General features: G+C 38.9%; 1 protein-coding gene and 1 pseudogene across 1 annotated transcript; both read right to left on the bottom strand.

Annotated features, from left to right (window-relative positions):
- Positions 1-5,903: 5,903 nt before the first annotated feature.
- On the bottom strand, positions 5,904-6,628 carry LOC119982026 (annotated as a pseudogene).
- A 133-nt stretch (positions 6,629-6,761) lies between these two features.
- On the bottom strand, positions 6,762-19,104 carry LOC119982025 (transmembrane 9 superfamily member 1-like). Its single transcript, XM_038825180.1, has 12 exons — positions 18,812-19,104; positions 12,181-12,373; positions 11,984-12,088; positions 11,004-11,021; positions 10,799-10,896; positions 10,568-10,720; positions 10,214-10,348; positions 9,913-10,079; positions 9,497-9,591; positions 9,030-9,403; positions 7,671-7,944; positions 6,762-7,230 (listed from the first exon to the last, which is right to left on the bottom strand). Exons 1-12 carry the CDS (start codon positions 18,899-18,901, stop codon positions 7,163-7,165), a joined length of 1,770 nt encoding a protein of 589 aa, XP_038681108.1. The 5' UTR covers positions 18,902-19,104; the 3' UTR covers positions 6,762-7,162.
- Positions 19,105-19,547: the final 443 nt, after the last annotated feature.

The following is a 19,547-nucleotide window of genomic DNA, read 5'->3' on the forward strand; positions in this document are numbered from 1 at the left end:
GAGGTATTACTCACGGCCTGTCATATATTAAATAGAGTACCATTAAAGAAGAAAGATATCACTCCATATGAATTATAGAAAAATAAGAAACCAAACCTAAGTTATTTAAGAACTTGGGGTTGTAGAGCAATTGTGAGGTTACCTGATCCAAAAAGGAAGAAGTTGGGTACCAAAGGAATAGAATGTATATTTCTTGGGTATGCTCTGCATAGTAAAGCATATAGGTTTCTTGTAATAGAACCAAATGATTCAATTGGTATAAATACCGTCATTGAATCACGAGATGCAGTGTTCTATGAGAATATATTCTCTTCTTTGATCAAAAAAATCTATAAATGAGTCAATACCCAATAACAACAATAGGTTAGCAATAGAAACTTATGAAAATGAATTTGTAGAGCAAGATGAGTCAAATGAAACTAGTGATAACATTGAACCTAGGAGGAGTAAAAGGGCTAGGATTGAGAAATCTTTTGGTCCAGATTTTATAGTCAACTTAGTTGAAGGAACTAGGGAATCTCCTCAACGTCAAACTGCAATATCACTAACCATGGAATCTGACCCATTAACCTTTGAGGAAGCAATGAAATCCCAAGACTCTGCATTTTGGAAAGAAGCAGTTAATGATGAGATTGACTCCATCATAGGTAACAATACATGGACTCTTGTGGATTTGCCTCCTGGTTTCAAACCAATAGGTTGTAAATGGATTTTCAAGAAAAAAATGAAGGTTGATGGAACTATAGATAAGTTCAAGGCAAGGTTAGTTGCGAAAGGGTTCACGCAAAAGGAAGGTATTGATTATTTTGATACCTATGCTCCTGTAGCAAGAATTTCCACAATTAGAGTGCTAATAGCACTTGCCACCATTCATAAGCTGAAAATTCATCAAATGGATGTCAAGATAGCTTTCTTGAATGGTGATATGGAAGAGGAAATTTACATGGAGCAACCTGAAGGGTTTGTTGTGCCTGGTCAAGAGCACAAGGTGTGCAAACTTGTTAAGTCCTTATATGGTCTAAAACAAGCTCCCAAACAATGGCATAAAAAATTTGACAAGGTTATATTGTCAAATGGATTTAGGGTGCATGAGTCAGATAAGTGTGTATATAGTAAATTTAATGGAAATAGAGGTGTCATAATATGTTTATATGTCGATGACATGTTAATTTTTGGCACTGACCATGAAGTTATTATAAGCACCAAAAGGTTCTTATGTACATGCTTTAATATGAAGGATATGGGTGTGGCTGATGTGATATTGGGAATAAGGATCAAAAGGTTGAATGATAACCTAATACTTACCCAATCACATTACATTGAGAAAATTCTCAAGAAATTCAATCACTTTGATTGTAAACCTGTATCTACACCTTATGACTCACAAGTTAAATTATATCCTAATGAATGGAGAATAGTGACACAACTAGAATATTCTAGGGTTATAGGCAGCTTAATATATGCCATGACCTGTACTAGGCCAGACATTGCATATGCTGTTGGTAAACTTAGTAGATATACTAGTAAATCAAGTCATATGCATTGGTAGGCGGTCAATAGGGTATTAAAATATCTTAAGGGGACCATGGACTATGGGATTACCTATAGTGGATATCCTTCGGTTCTAGAAGGATTCACCGATGCTAGTTGGATAACTGAGCATGAGGATCATTCTTCTACAAGTGGGTGGATTTTTACCTTAGATGGAAGAGCAGTATCTTGGGCATCTAAGAAGCAGACATGCATTTCTAACTCAACCATGGCGGCTGAGTTTGTGGCATTAGCTTCTTGTGGAAAAGAGGCAGAATGGTTAAGAAATTTAGTAATAGAGATTCCTCTATGGCCAAAACCTATGCCTCCAATATCCTTAAATTGTGATAGTTAGTCTACGCTTTCACGGGCATACAATAAAGTGTATAATGGTAAGTCTAGACACATAGGTCTTAGACATAGTTATGTATGCCATCTTATAATAGATGGAGTAATAACTGTAAATTATGTAAAGTCAAGTGAAAACTTGGCAGATCCTTTAACAAAAGGCCTTGCAAGGGAATTGGTGAAGAAGACATCAATAGGGATGGGACTTAAGCTCATTTAATTCAATCACTCTTGGTCGAAACTCAACTCAAACGCTTGAAACATCAAGTCTTTGAGTTCAATGAGCAAAGTACACCATATGTCGTGATTGGCAAACACTTATATTTTATATTACCATCCAAAGGAAGAAGTGTTTGGTACCTGGCTGTAATAAGGAAGAGGTTGAGTAATTAACTCTTAATAAGCTTACAAACAAGGGTTGTTGGAATGCTATAGCTTCAGGTGCATTCTTGGCTTTAACGTGTAAGTTTACCTATATGAGTGTAGAAGGTGGTGCCGCCTTCTATGAGTTAAGGGCTTAACTCTAGAGCGCTCATGAACCCAGGATATAGACACAAGGCCAATCCACGTGTCGTTTTTTGAGTACGAGTAAGAAAAAGGCTAGTGTGTGAAATGTATCCAGTCAATCACATAAGATTACTAGATCAAGGCATTGTCCTCTAGGAATCTTGGTTGACTTTGATACATGTCACTAAGTGATTGGTTCAAGTCGTAAGACACCTTTCATCTATGCACTAAGTCTGACAAGAGAGGAAAAGAATAATCATTTCTTATTTTGAAAAATGGTGGGGGATTGTTAGAGATTTTTCAAAATTATTTTGATTTTTGTCTTGAAAAGACACGACTTTTTAACATAACTTTCATTTTAAAAAAACATGTTTTAATTGGTTTGGAGGCAACTCTTCATATTGTAAAGATATGTCCTTTTATGGTGTCTTAAAAGAAGAGTCACCATTGTAAAGACATGATCATTCATTGTAAGGACATGATTATTCATTATAAAGGCATGTCCTATGTGAAGAGTCACCACAAACTCTATAAATAGAGTTATTCTCCAACCATTTGATAATCGAATTTTTCAATCAACTTTCGCCCATTCCCTCTTCATAAAAGTTTTCTATTACTGCAGAAATAGAAAGACAAGTATCTTTCTTTCTCTTGATTATTCTCAAAGTACTCTGACCTTCTACGGCCATTGCACCAAGAAGAAGGTGGTCCATAGACCAAGCTTCATTGTATCCTGGAGGAGGATTTGTTGTAACCTAGTGCAACCATTTGGTGGGGCAAATACTGTCTTAAGGAAAGCGATTACATGCCTTGAAGCACCAGTTTTGTACAAGTTTTGTTGCAATCACCACCAATCCTACCATATTTTTCCAACATTTTATTGGTAAAATACACTTTAAAATATTATTATTCCATTATATTCTCAGGTTATAACATGATATGGATGTGGTATTACGTTATTGATTATTGAAGAACACTCTAAATGTCATTATTACGCGTTATTTAGTAATTTCCGCACTACAGATGGATATAGTTACATTGTGATTAGCATATTGAAATATAAGTTCGTATTATTTTATTGGTTTCATATTTGCACTACATGAGTGTTATTTCACATTATATTTGACATAACTATTTGGTATTTTTTGCAACGATGATTTCTTGGGTGTTGACGATGTGGATACCGATGGCATTGCAAATAATGTTGAAACCACAAATATGAGTTTAGAGGCGGAGACCTCCAATGTTCCTATGGTAGGATTAGTCATTGTGTAATGTAATATTATTGTGAAGATGGATTTCATGCCCCAAGGATTTGTCATTATGTTTTTATCAATAACAGTAATGTAATATCAGTGAGACGTTGTGGTTTTTTGACGAAAGTGATGTTTTTACAGTGGTCACGTTGTGTTTCAATTACTGCTAGTAATGTTCTTATAACAGTTTGGTCATGTATAATGTCATTGAAGTCATGTAATATGTATTTATATATGAACGATATGTAATTACAAGTCTGAAAATGTAATTAAAATACCATAATCAGTACAAATGCTAGTTTACTGCCATGATAATACTTTTAATCTATTTATTACATGGGTACTACTTGAGAAGATTGAATTGATTGTGCAAACTTGCATCCCATGAGTAGATAGGATCATTCAAAAATTGATGAACCAGTAATGACCTATACTTCAATATGTCCTCCTTGGTTAGTTTCTTACCAATGGTCATTTTGTTCATAAGTTTGTTAATGATGAACATAGTAATGACCCCACAATCAACCATCCACATCACACAACAAATATGTTGTTTCATTATGCCTATTTTTCAATTTCAGATTCTTAAGTAGGGATGTGATACCAAATAAACTTGAATGGAATTGCACTTTCTTTTCCTTAGGCTTCACAACTTTAGATTTTGAAGGACTACTCTTGGTTGCTCTTACTTTCACCATCCTGTAATGTTTAAGATAATGAAATGTTATTAGCTAGTTAGTAATGTAATAAAGTGAAACTGATATGTTATTGAGAAACATCGACCCAATATTATTTACATTATAGTGTAATAAAGCATAAATGAAGTGTTATTGTGACAATAAAAGTGTATTGTAATTGTGTTAGTAAACAGAGCATAATTTACTTTAGAGCAGAGTAACTTCAAAAGAAGTGTTATAGGAAAGAATCTTTACCTTTCAGGGCATAAATTATTTACCACACTAAAGTTACTTCAAAACAAACGTAAGGCAGAGCAAATAAGGGCATAAACTAGATACAAAAAGCATAATAAAGTGATGACCAATCAGCATCATGCAAGAACAAAAATCTTACAGTATAACACTACTCAACAAAACCCAAACGCAAATACCCAAAAAGATAGAACAATATAGTCGATTTGGTTCATAGAGATGAGAAACGAGAAATGGGTATGATTTTTTACCTTTGAAATATGTGATTCTCTTAGCCTGTGATGAACTTTCGTACTGCGTTGTTGATGCGAAGTCCACCGAGAAGTTTTTCGAAGGACGAACAACGGAGAGACACAGAGATCAGAAGAACTAGAGAGGAAGAGCGGAGAACGGAGAAAAGCTTTCCTTTTTTAAAACCGAAGAATGAGAGGGAACTTTCTCTTTCATGTTTCAAATATCTGACATTGATAAGAAGTTTTTCTCCTAATTACATGCCAAATTCCCCGCCTGATTTTCTTACAATTTTTTTTTCATTTGAATTTGCCGTGTCAAGGCTGATGTGGCGTGCCACTTAGGCATATGCATACTTAGGGATGTTTTTCTAGGTATGACTAGCACTACCGTCATGTTTGTATTGCCAGCAAGGTTGAAGCCGGTTGGACCCCTTAAGGGAATGGCAGAGCTAGAGAGCCCAAATGTGATGTCCAAATTGATCACATTCCTCTGTTCCCTACTCCAAAGACTTGCGGAATCGAATGATCTCAACCGTCAATTTCAGCCCCAGAAAAATCTCAGTCTTCCATGGTTGTTTATCACAAGTGTCATGGTTGCAGCCAAATTTAAGTGGGTGGAGGTGGAGGTGAAGTGCGGTGGTGCTCTTTGAGCCTCTGTGAGTGAGAGAGGGGAGAGGTAAGAGAGAAAGTAGAGTTTGTTATGGAAGAAGGTAGAGAAAGACATGTCATATTTTTTTTACCACCTCGGCATAAATTGACCAATGAAATTTAAGTAGATGCCAAGTCAGCGGAGACCCTGCCCGATTTTGAAGCAAATCTGACCGAGTCCTCAAAAGGTCTCACTTTGAAACAATGGGTGATAACTTTGTAACAAAAAATCATTGGGTGCTAAAAATGAACGACCGCAATCTTTCGGTGATGAAAAATATAATTAACCCTAATATCAATCGTTTCGCGTACGAAGTGGAAGAATGAAGATGTAACATAAACAAATGAAAATATAGGTGCAAAATTATAGTTAAGGGTTTCGGACAAAATTTTCTATCACTATAAAATAACAAGAGATCATAAGCCCAAAAAATTTTTGAAAAAACGTCCAACAGTAACTAAAGATATTATTAAAGCTACAAGACCAAGGGCAATTTCAATATTTTAGATTACAAATTAAAAAAAAAAAGAAAAGAAAAAGAACTCATTTGAAATAGACGCACACACACCTAGTAATAGTATAGCCAACAAGATGAAGACTACCTCCAAAAAGAGGGAATTAGGAAAGACCAAAGTCCATACTAACTATAATTAATACACTAAATTATTCAACGAGGCTCTGCTTATTTATGAGTCTCGAGAACAACATCAGACCTAGGATAAGCAACACAAGTAAGCACCCACCCAGCTTCCATCTCATCATCACCATCAAGGAAGCTACCATCAGACTGCTCCACTTTCCCCTCCAACAGCTTTGCTGCACAAGAAGAGCAAGAACCTGCCCTGCATTTATTATGGCATTGGCCGGTATGCAAAGTCAAGAATGTATTGGTCCTCCGGGCATTCGACTTCTACAGTTCTACTGCTCCATTTGGTGTAATCAGCTTCACTTTGTACGCTGCCATGGCTGTGATACGTCCACCATGCCCCCGCACCCTTTTGTGGCTTTGACCATCCTCCTTTTTTTGCCTCCATACAAGACGGGCTTTTTCTTCCGGCGTCCATCTAGCCTCTTTTGTATGATACTCGCGTTCAGACTTCAACAAAAACCTTCCCAAACATTCACCACATGTATGACACTCGTGTTCCATTGAGGGCAAAAGTATTTTAATTCACTCTAAGCATACACAACTTCAAACAAGCTGTAAATAGAACCCAGAAGCATATGCAACACATCTTGACGGATTCACAGAAATGGTGTCATCTGGACCTTATTCAGACCAAGGAAAATTTACTTTTAACACCGTCCAACCAGCAAAAACAAATTCTAGATATGGGGATATCGAGCATCTTTCATTTACATAGGACACCTACTTGTTAAAAAGATGCAATATCAAAAATATGTAAAAATAACACCCTGTTGTCTCACTTGCTAGCTTCTCAGATAATAAAAATACACCTCAAATCTAAATTCAGGCTTTCAGTATGGGTGGGGAAAAAGGTACAGAGGAGAGAAAAAATCTCAGGGATTTTCCCCAACTCCCATGAGAGAACAATGGATCCCCCCTTCTAAGACCCGTGTTTCGCCTCTTCAAAACATTGCTGGGTACTCCATCCATGACAATGGCGTCCCTCCTATGATTGATTGTTTCAACGTATGTAATAACTAGTTCAGGGAAGCACCATCAGGTCTTTTTCCTCCCAAGAGCCTCTAATCACACTTGATGTTTCTGTAGATTCGACTCACGAACAGGTTGGATCCCAGATAACCGACAGCACCTGCACATCACAATAGAAATAATTTGAACATCTAAAGAAGAAAACACCCAAATTTTTTCATCCAGATGTGATGTGCCCTTTGACTTTTCTTTTCATTTTCCTAATTATTTTAGGGAGAATGAACAACGCATGTGGGCTTGATATTTTTATTTCATAAGATAGAAGTCAACAAGTGAGAGAACCTAAGCAGACAAATATGTTGAATTTATTCAGATTTAGTCTACATATCTTGAGCAAAGCATAAAACATCAATCCTCACAAAATTGCGTTTCAAGACCACGAAAACAGAAACTTCAAGGATCAAATAGTTGCTGCGCATGACAAAAAAGTTCAACCAAATAGTGGACAACAGGAAGGAGGTACAGAAAAACAGACAAAAAGTTTACGTACTATCGTATCACTGGAAAAGCAAATAAAATTAAATCAAAATAAGAACTCACCACAAAGGATTCCTAAACCAAGACAAAACATCAAAGTGTATCCAAAGTAGAAGCTGGTCTGGAAGAAGCCCGACATTTTTGTCTTCACGTGGTAGTAATATATCGAGTAGAAGTACACATAAACAGCTGTCGACGCTGCAGAGAAGAATGATGTCCACTGCCAGTGATAATTCTCAGCATTGAGCAAGAAATATGTCCCCACGATTGTCACACAAACACTTACGATGATGAGAATCAGGAAAACCAGTAGCATAAAGCCATACACGTAGTAAACCTGTCATGCAAAAGGATAAAATTAAGACTATTTTGTCATGATATTGCCTCAATTTGCATCAAGAACATTAGTCATCTGTCGGAAAAAAGTTCCAAGGCTTCATCAACATCATCAAAGCCTTTATCCCAAAAGTTTGAGGTCGGTTACATGAGTCTATGAGAACATCAACGGAAATCCACCACGTCTATTCGTTTTCTCCATCCATTTCTATCATAGAGCATACATTCATCCACTCCTACTAATTTTATATCGTTTCTTATTACTTCAAGCCATGTCTTTTTAGGTCTTCGTGGTCGCCTCGTACGTTCTCCTATACAAATTCTCTAGTTTCTCCTCACCGCCGCACCGCTATCTCTACGATGAACATGTCCATACCATCTTAAATGATTTTCTCGCAATTTATCTTCAATAGGTGTTACTCCAACCTTAGATCTAATAATCTCATTTCTTATACTATCTTTCTTAGTATGACCACATATCCAAATTCCAAGGCTTAACTCCATAAATAGACCCAAACCTGTAAGACTATTATGGTATGGTATTTGCCTAAATTTGACTGAAGAAAATTTATCAGGTGTCGGAAAAAAGTTCCAAGCCCAACTCATTAAAAAAACCCAAACCCTCTGCATTTTGTCTTCCAAGTATAGACAAGTCAAACTACAATTACTACACCATGACATATCTCAATCACCCACAAACAGGGAGATCAACAATGCATTTTGTTGCAGCAGTCACAAGCTGGTCTCTATATTAATTTGCAAGTTTGCAAGATTAAGATCCAAAAAAAATCATTTCCCCTACTTTTTTCTAGCAAAATTTTTAACAACAGCAATGACTATATATCTCTCATTCATCACGAAATAACTCTTCTTTTTTCTGATCTCCACAACTTTATGCCTTATTAATTTCCTCTCACTCAGCAAAAGGCAGCCATCATATGTAAAACAAAAAAGTTGGCCACAACCAAATAATACTGTGTTGTATTATGATATCCACTAATACTAAAAAATAACGCCAAAGCTTTTTCTTTCTTTTTTTGTTGGAATGAAAATCACTGGCAAGCTTACCCATCAAGTGATACTCACCTTATAATTCCAGAAGGATGTGAAGACAAAATACATCTCAATGAATATACTTCCAAATGGTAGCAGTCCACCCATCATTGAGACCACTGAAGGGGTGAGATACCACTTCTTCTCAGGAATTGGTCGTGGGATGGTCTTCACACGGCATGGATTATTGGGAGCACCACTCCAGTTTCTGCCCACAACAGTACCAAGAAGCGCCAGCGGGAAAGAAATGAAAGCCCAAATCACAAAAACCACCACCATTGTGCCAAAGGGAATAGCAGCCAGGGACCCATAAAATATCGCAATCGTGTTCAAAATGAATCCAATCCCAAAGCACATAAATGGAAATAGAGATGCTGTGAGAATCATCGACTTTATCCAACTTTTACCTGGAAAAACCAACATAAAAAAAGACTAAACCCTCTAAGCACGTTCAAGAGAGAAATTAAGCAAATTACAAACTCAATGGCAAGAAAGCGTACCACCATGGCGTGAGTACATTCCACCACTAACATAACCAGAAATGAATGATGTAAGAGCATAACACACTATGAAAGTGGTGACAATTGCTCCTCTCCTGTGCCAAATAGTCAAATACAGTGCAGCAAAATGAAAACCTTTTTTAAGAAAGTGCCAAAAATTAAACAACTTTTTTAAAACTGAAATGCCATACAAATAACATGGTGGCAAACTGTGTCTTGCTAAAAAACTTAAGGAATCAAAACCCACGAAGATTGTTAGGTATATGCAACACTTCCATCTTTAAGCTGCTCTTTTTTTTATTGATAAGCTGGTAATTATTAATGGCAAAACCAAAACAAATAAGAGATCAAAAGTGAGCAGAGAGGGAAACTCCAGAAAAAAAAAAAAACTATTTCAAATAAATTTCTGCACATACCCAACATACAACATTGCCACAATCGCCAGTAAGATGACTAGGAGGACAAGCAAAGCTAGCTGAGCACCGGTCCCCACAACAGCTGAAAGAAGAACCAAGTTCCGTGGAGGCCGGAAAACGTCTCCATGAACCAGTTTCCACCCAGACTCTTCACTCACATCCCTTTCCTGCCGTATCGATATAATAATCACCAAGCTTGAAATGTTAGAATCTACACAAATCCATCCATAAAAAGAAGTAAAAATCTTATCATCTGACATAATTACACAAGGTAACACCAGAAAAGGCAAATGTCCATCACCAGAGTCTCTAAATCATCATCTTCCCGCGCATATTTTGCATAGTCATTCCTCAGAGTCCGCATCAATATCATTGACACTAAACCAGTGAGGAAGATAACCATCATGAAAGAATTGAAAATGGAGAACCAGTGGATCTGCATATTTCAAATGCACTAGCAGTTATCAGTTTTAAGAAAAAGAACTTCCTATTATGGTCCAATAAAAGTCAGATCCTTGCCATTTTTAAAAGAATCAAAGCCAGAATAAGTTAAACATACAATCAAGCAGCAAACACTAAATAATGTAAACTGTTACATAGCAAGTGAATGCACCACACTGAACTATAAATGGAAGTATGAGAAAAAATAAAGTACCTGGTGTTCAAAGAAAGGATAGTCAAGGTAAACATCGAAACGACGACCAAAAGTAATATTAGTTGGAACCCACTTAACAGAGTATGTCATGTCCCAAATTATCCCGTCTTCCAAGGGCTTTGGGGTCTCTTGAGAGAGATTAACATGAATGATCTGCAGGAAAAAAAAATTATCGCATAATAACTACTTTAGAAAAACATGTAGTTCAAGAGTTATGCATGAAACACATACCTGGTCATTGTTGTATTTAACAGTAATGCTCTTGTGTGTGTAAAGAACATGCTTTCTGTTATCGCTGTTCTTATCAGGATGTAACTCGCCGACAAAGCCTGGAACAAAACACATCAAGTATTCAAACAGGATTTATCAAATTATAATTAAAAATTTTAAAAATTCCATGACAAGAATATAAAAAAAAAAAATGAGGAATGCATACCCCATAATGGCAGGTCATCTGAATTTGCAATTAGGGCACCATGATCAACCAGCACAATGATGTGGGGAAAAAAAACGAGAAAGGTAAGTGATGTGGCACAAGAACGGAGAATTCTTACATGGGGATGCAAATTCGCAAGCACAGAGAGAGAAACAGAGAGAGAGAAGTTATCAGATTTGTAAGCCAGATGTAGCAATGAAAAGTTACCATGATGCACCAAAAGGGCAAACAAAAAGGCACAGCCCTTTTGCAAGTAAGTTAAAGTGCTATTACACCACAGATAAGAAAAGACACAGGAAAGGAGTAATTGATAAAGCATAAGAAAAGAGCTTGTTACGCGCGCGCGCGCACACAGTAGAACATTTTGCAAGGAAAATCTATCACTCACACAACCTAGTAAATGAATCCTGCCAATTTGCTAAATTCAGCATAAAGCAAAAAACCCCAACTAATCACGTGGGATGTCATTTCAGCGAACACTTCAATTCGGGATTCACTTAAATATTTTGGACATAACTAGTTGAAATCATTGATACAGTTCCTGAAGTTACTGCTGCCATTTAAACATTATTTTCCAAAAGATGTAAGATAACTTCAAGGAAAACACGCATGATAACTGAGGAGGTGAGGACCATCTCAACGATAGCAAAGGCATAATGGCTGATGTATTGCACGACATGCAGTCATTATACCCTAATTTAACAAATTTCCACAGTAACAATACAATTCATATTCATATTGTAAGTCAAACAAGAGTAAGTATCCCTAACTAATTTCCCATTATCAATTTTCTTCAACCCCAATTGCTACAAACATTTTTGTCCACCAAAACTTTTTGATGTTGAAAACGATTTTTTGTCTCCAAGAGTTCTAACTTTTTAAGACCGTTTCCATATATACAAAAAATCCTTCCTAACAAATACTATGCCATTCCATGAAACAACAACATCTTTAAGAATAATAATGCATGGGAAACATACCCATGAAAAATTCAAACCAATAACTGTTTTCAATTGCATCCTTGAACTGTGCGACTTTGTCAGCAGTAAGATCAAGTTGACAAATCAGACTTTTATCAACATTCTCTGTACAATGTATAAAGAAGGGGAAAAGCAGTTAGCAGCATTTTATGAGCAGTATGAAAGCGAAATTAAGAATATAGCAAGATCGTACATACTTCGGAACGTTATGTTGATGAGGCTGTCTATAAGTTCATTTCCACCGAGGACCTCACCGAGGCCACCCCATTTGTGAGGAGAATCACCAGCTGGACGGCAAAATGGAAGGATGTAATAGTTATATGTCTCTTGAGGATTATTATAAGGACCAACTTTGTTCACCCAAAGCGTAACTGGATCATTCACTTGATACTGCAGTAAAGAGGAACATAAACGTAATCGGACACTAATAAACATCTAAACAATCATTAAGGACAATTTAGAATAAATTAAATTCTTATATAAAGTTATGTTAAATGAAACCATCAAAAAATGGTTTGCAACCTGAAAGAAACCAATAACAGTTTCAAAAACCCAATACAGAATAAGATCACAAGAAATTTCTCAATGTAACCTTACGATTTTAATTACATTTCTTGTACAAAATAAGAATCATTGAGAGAGAATTACCAGAAGAAGCACAACTACTAGGGAAAACGGTAGTATGAAACACTTAAACAGTAAATGAAACATAAAGTAGAAAGAAAATATTCCATATATGAACAGCTATTTGCATGACTAGTCATCAGAAATGTAAGCTTATGAAAGACACCACCATCAAAAACCAAGACTGTCAAGAAGCAGGATATCTTCACCGTCGAACCATAAAACCACCTAAAGAAAAAGCAGCCAAACCGCTACATTTAGATTATAATTACACACAAAATTCAAAATTGTCAAGCTCTCCTCAGCCCAAGAGATCCAATTATGCCATTGTCGGGGATGATGACTAGAAAAACTTTAGTAATGTAGGTGGTGGCCGTCCATAAAGGGCCTGAAATGGAGTCATTTTGGCAGAACTGTGGAAAGTGGAATTGTACCAAAATTCAGCCCAAGAGATCCAATTATGCCATTGTCGGGGATGATGACTAGAAAAACGCCTCAAGTACTCTTCCAAGCATCTGTTAACCACTTCAGACTGTCCATCAGTTTGTGGGTGATAAGCTGTTGACATCTTCAAAGTTGTCCCTGCCTGCTTGAATAGGGCTGCCAAAAATTGCTTAAGAAAACCGTATCTCTGTCCGAGACAATTGTTTGAGGAAACCCATGCAAGCGGACCACTTCTTTAATAAAGAGAGTTGCTACATCTTTAGCAGAGTAAGGATGCCCCAACAATATGAAGTGTGCATACTTAGTGAGACGATCTACCACCACAAGCACCGTGTCAATCCCCTTCACTCTCGGTAAACCCCCAATGAAATCCATAGTTAAATCCTCCCAAGATGCTGTTGGAATAGGCAAAGGCTGCAGCAAACCTTGAGGATTTAATGTCGAATATTTGTGACTTTGACACACCTCACATTGAGCAACAAACAACTTAACATCTTTACGCATGCCCACCCAAAAAAGAACTTGAGAAATGCGCTTAAGAGTTCGAAAGTAGCCAGAATGCCCGCTGTGGGGAGTAGCATGAAATTCCTTTATAAGAGTTGCAATTCGAGGTGAATTTCGAGGTAACACTATTCTCCCTTGATGGAACAAGCATCCCCCACGCAAACTATAAGGTGGTTTACTAGTAGGGGCAATAAGAAGAGATTGAACAATCTCCTTTAACTCAGGATCTAATAAAACTTCTTCGTGCAATTCCTTCAAGTCATCCCAGGAGACCTTAGACAAAGCAGCCAGTTGAAATTTAGAGTTTGTAGAGCTCTCACCATCATCATTATCCTCTCCCAACCCTTCACCGCGTCGGGATAAAGCATCTGCAGCTCTATTTTCCAGCCCCGGTCGATAACAAATTTCAAAATCAAACCCAAGCAACTTCGAAATCCACCTTTGTTGGCCCTCATGCATCAATCTCTGATCCATAAGGAACTTGAGGCTGCGCTGGTCAGTTCGAACAATGAACCTTCTCCCCAATAAATAATGTCGCCATTTTTGAGTTGCAAAAACAATAGCCATTAGTTCTCGCTCATAAACTGACTTTGCTTGAGCTCTTGGAGATAAAACTTGGCTGAAATATGCGATAGGATGGCCATCCTGCATCAAAACAGCACCCACCCCACTTCCCGAAGCATCTGTATCTATCAAGAAAGTCTTTGTAAAATTAGGTAGTGCCAACACTGGTACACAAGTCATAGCAGTTTTCAGAGTTTCAAAAGACTCCTGCGCAGCTTCATTCCATTGAAAAGCATTGGTCTTGAGGAGACTAGTTAACGGAGCTGCCAATTTTCCATAATTCTTAACAAAGCGTCGATAATACCCCGTGAGACCCAAAAAACCCCTCAAAGCTTTGAGGTTTTGAGGTATTGGCCACTGCAGCATACTCTGGATTTTAGAAGGGTCAGCTTCAACTCCTTTAGCTGAAATAATATGGCCAAGATATTCCACACTAGGCTGGCCAAAAATGCACTTCTTCATGTTGACCACCAGACCTTGTTGTTGCAAAATACCCAGAGTGGTACGCAAATGGAACTCATGAGAAGGAAAGTCCCTGCTGAACACCAGGATATCATCAAAAAATACTAGAATAAAATGGCGTAGATAAGGTCGAAAAATTTCATTCATTAGAGATTGGAATGTTGAAGGAGCATTGGTCAAACCGAAAGGCATGACGAGGAATTCATAATGTCCTTCATGGGTGCGAAAAGCTGTTTTCTCCGTATCTTCAGCTCGCATACGTATTTGATGATAACCCGATTTTAAATCGAGTTTAGAAAAAATGGTAGCTCCATGCAATTCGTCCAGCAACTCATCTATGATTGGAATAGGGAATTTATCCGGAATTGTAAGCTTATTGAGGGCTCGATAATCCACACACATTCGCCACCCTCCATCCTTCTTCTTGACTAGTAACACTGGACTAGAGTATGGGCTGGTACTGCTCTTAATAATTCCTGCTGCAAGCATTTCCCTGACCACTTTCTCAATCTCTGTTTTCTGATAATGCGGGTAGCGATACGGCCGGATATTTGGTGGAGAAGCCCCTTCCTTCAACCTAATAGCATGATCATGTGTCCTCGACACTGGTAACCCCTGTTTAGGAGTAAAAACTGGACTGAAGTCCTGTAAGATGTGTTCTAAATTCCGGGTTTCTTCTATTGAAAGCTCCTGACCCACTGTCACTTGCATTTGCGGTTCAATCACCCTGCATTCCCCAAACTCCACCATAAAACCAATATCTCCATTCTGTAACGATTTCAACATAGTTTTTAGAGACACAATGGTCTTGGATAGTACAGGATCCCCTTGCCAACACACCTTCTTGCCCCCACAAATAAACTGCATTGTTAACTTCTGATAATTGGAATAAATGTCTCCTATCTTGCTCAACCATGCAATGCCTAGCACAACATCGGCACTTCCTAAATCAAACACATAAAAAGTTTCTGTAATAACCAGGCCTTGCACCTCCAAGGAAACCCCACTACAAATACCAACCCCTTTCACCCACACACCATTCCCCACCTGCACCTCGAAATTTCTAGTGCTAGTAACCGGAATGTTCAATAATTTCACCACCTCCGGGGATATGAAGTTGTGAGAAGCACCACTATCGACCATCACAATTATCTCCCTGCCATCCATCATTCCCCTAACCTTCAAGGTGCTCTTGCTTGCTGAAAACCCTAGGATCGAGTTCATAGACAGTTCCAACGGCAACGCCTCTGCACTATTGTCCAGTTGGGGTTCTGCCTCTGCCATGACAGGTGTTTCGGCATCCACCTCTTCATCTGCAACAATCAAAATCTGAAGTGTTCGATTTGTGCATTTATGGCCTGGGTGGTATTTCTCATCACAATTAAAGCATAACCCTTTCTCCCGTCTCCGTGAGATCTCCGTTTCTGACAAACGGCAAAATGAATCGCGTTTTACACTTGTGGTGCGAGGATCTTGGATTTGATCAGATTTCTCCTTACCTGGTTCCTTTTTGCCGGACGTGATGGAACGAGAAACATCAGGTGGTCTTCCCAAGCTACCCGAGGACAGCCCACCTCTGCTCATCCCGGATGACGATGATGGCAACGCCGCAACCTGACGTTGTTGACGGGCACGACTCACTACCACATTACGTTCTTCAATTCTATGGGCTAACTCCATAAGGCCCACTAAAGTAGATGGTGGGTTCAGCCGGATTTCTGCCTTAATCTCCTCAGGGAGCCCATTAAGGAAAGTGCCAAATAGCATTTCTTCACTGACATCATGCAATGGTGCAGAGATCTGCTCAAATCGTTCTCTAAAGTCGGAGACGGTGGTGCGATGACGGAGAGCAACCAGACATTCATGGGTAGAACCTTCCTGAGAATTTCGAAAACGCCGTAAAAGCTCCGTTCGAAACGCTTGCCAAGACGAAATAGGCGAGCGGGTCTCGGTCCATTGGTACCAGCTTAAAGCCTTGCCTTCTAAACAAACCACCGAGGCTGAGATCTTGTCTTCCTCCAGAACATGGTTCACCGAGAAATAGCGCTCTGCGCGGAAAAGCCACCCTGCCGGATCGTCCCCAGAAAACAAGGGTAACTCCAACTTCATCCTAGCATATTCCCAGTCAGAAATGGATTTCTTCTCTGCCGCACTCTCTGGAGCAGTGTCGGATGCCCGAGATGTGGTTCCATCTTCTTTCTCTTTGTCCTTACTCGTAGTCGCACGGCCATGAATGAACTCCCTCATTTCGGCCATAAACAGCTTCATCTGGTCCATATCATTCCTTAGGCTATCAACCGACCCTTGCAACGTTGTCATATCTTTCTCCAAGGAATCTGTTCTATTCTCCATTCTTGATTTAACCATACCAGGAATGAAGTGCTTCGATACCAATGATAGAGTCGTGCCCATACACACTCAGCACCCAAGGCCCAACCGACACCCACCCATATGGGCCGGTTGTACCCAAGGCCTCCTAGCCCATACTAGAAAACCTTGGGCACTAAGGGAGGTTCATACCTCCCCCTATAAACAACATCTTAGCTCCCACATCTTTCGATGTGGGACAATCCTATCAATACCCTCCCCTTCAAGACCAACGCCCACGTTGGTCGAGCACCATGGCCGATCACTCCGGCAGGCGCACCCCCGTTGGTCGAGCACCATGACCGGCCACTCCGCAGGAACGGTCCCAAGTTGAAGGTACAACAGGATCATGCTCCGATACCATTGATAGAGTCGTGCCCATACACGCTCAGCACCCAAGGCCCAACCGACACCCACCCATATGGGCCGGTTGTACCCAAGGCCTCCTAGCCCATACTAGAAAACCTTGGGTACTAAGGGAGGCTCATACCTCCCCCTATAAACAACATCTTAGCTCCCACATCTTTCGATGTGGGACAATCCTATCACTCTCCTCAGCTTGTTCAGTGTCCACTAACTACATAGGCATGATAACACCCCAAAAGCAGGAGCGGGCGAGGGCGAGACAGAGAGAGAGAGAGATGGGGAAGAGGGGGAGAGAAAAGGAAACACCAATGGCAATAACAATGAATCTTTTTAGCGATCAGTCACAATACATCCCCATAACAGAATGCAACCTCCAGACATGTAGGCCTATTCTGAAAGAGGCTTTGAACAACCTCTCATTATTATCCTAACCAATGCCATGCCCATCGAGTTCAACAATGCCCACACTGGTACCATGTAGGCCAAAAGTACACTATTGTGCCAGAGCAAACAAAGATAGAAATTTTAATTTTCAGTTCAATGTTCTCTGAATCCACACATCGGTTTAGACCTCTTAAGCCGTTTTCTGGATAAAAATGGCCCTGTAATCCTCCACATTTGTGTGGGGCTACTTGCTAGAAAACTACTGTGTTTGAGGTACTTACCCCTCAACACCATTTGTTAGACCTAATAATTTATAGAAGGAAAAAAAAAAAAGTGGTTCATGAAACATTGCAAGCAGCTCTATTTTACCCGGTGCCATTGAACATCTTTCTACATCAACTGGATATGGAAATCTATTCATTTGTGTGGAAAAAGGCCCAGCAGACTAGGTAATTAGTAGATCCAACTCAAAAGACTGTATTTTAGGAATTACCCGTTTTTTACTAAAATGGAAACCACAACTTTATATATTCCAAGATAATGAGGTAGAAGTGTAGAACCCAATTTCAAATTTAGACCTACAACGGCACACAAGCATACAGATGTCAGATGCATTTGAACAATAGACACTATGCAGTCACAGACAGTCGCAACAATAATCCTACCACAACCCAACTTCCGTGCAGCTACCATAACTTCCACCACCTATCAATATACAAAAGTTCACTTGAGATCTGACCTCTAAAAATAATCCAGAGCAAAATGCCGAATAATAGTCCATAGCAAAATGCCCAACAATTGGCATACCTATTGATATATGCAACCATAGATAATACATACCATTCAACCATCTCTGAATACATTCATTATTCAGCTCCTCAATTCAGAAAGATATCAAAAATTCTAGTTAGCAGACCAATCTTATTGTCAAATTATCGAAACCACTAAAAAAACCCTATCAACTGTGACGAAGCAAAAAGAACCACACACACCAAGCAATCGAGCTTGAGAGCGGAAGTAATATATTAAATCCAGGGATCCGAGTCGAATCCAACTAGAGATGAGGCCGAGTAACGAGATCTACAAGTCGAATTCAGACATAGAGACAGTTACCTTGTGATCGGACTCGGAGGCAAACGCAGCAGGAAAGAGGAAGATAAAAATGAAGGCGGAGAGAGAGAGGAATCGGCCAGCGGAGGACATGACGATCGCCGATCTACCGGTCCAGATTCCACGAGGAAAAGTCAATTCAGGATTTAGGGTCCCTCCTCCTCTGATGGATTCGCCGAGCTACGAATTGGCCCGGACCTTTTAATATTGTAAAGAGAGGACACTGAGCTTTGCTTTCTAGATATTCGACTCGTTGGTGCATAGTGAGACTCGTAGACTAAGAGCATCACAATGGGATTGATAAATTAAGCTCTGGATCTTTACAATGGATTCTTGAGATAGTACTTTCTTGATAAATTAAGCACTATACGTATATTTGTGATAAAAATGATTATGAAAAAGGAAGAGAGATGTGATGGAAAGAAAGAGAGAAGATGAAAAAGAAGAGAGGTGATGAAAAATAAGAGAGATGATGAAAAGGAAGAGAGAGAAAACAAAGAAAATGAGTATAGAGTGTTGGAATGTATGGAGTGTTGATGAATAGTATAGGTTGTGGGACCCAATCACCCAATTAAATTATGTCACCTAAGAGAGAGAAGAAGAGAGAGAATATAATTTAGTGAAATTTGGAGTGTGTGCACAAATAACACTATTGTGGATGCTCTAATTTTGTCAAAATAAAGAAAGACTTTTGTCATTACCAAATAAAATGAAATCAGTGGGCTTGATGGGATCCAGC

The sequence above is a fragment of the Tripterygium wilfordii genome, chromosome 17 (genome assembly GCF_013401445.1).
Source record: "Tripterygium wilfordii isolate XIE 37 chromosome 17, ASM1340144v1, whole genome shotgun sequence".
Lineage (NCBI taxonomy): Eukaryota > Viridiplantae > Streptophyta > Magnoliopsida > Celastrales > Celastraceae > Tripterygium > Tripterygium wilfordii.

Coding starts and splice junctions, on each gene's coding strand:
- LOC119982025 (XM_038825180.1), bottom strand. CDS start 18,901: ATGTCCTCCGCTGGCCGATTCCTCTCTCTCTCCGCCTTCATTTTTATC. Junction 9,404..9,496: donor AATGTACTCACGCCATGGTG/GTACGCTTTCTT, acceptor TGGTTTTTCCAG/GTAAAAGTTGGATAAAGTCG. Junction 7,945..9,029: donor CATCCTTCTGGAATTATAAG/GTGAGTATCACT, acceptor TTTGCATGACAG/GTTTACTACGTGTATGGCTT.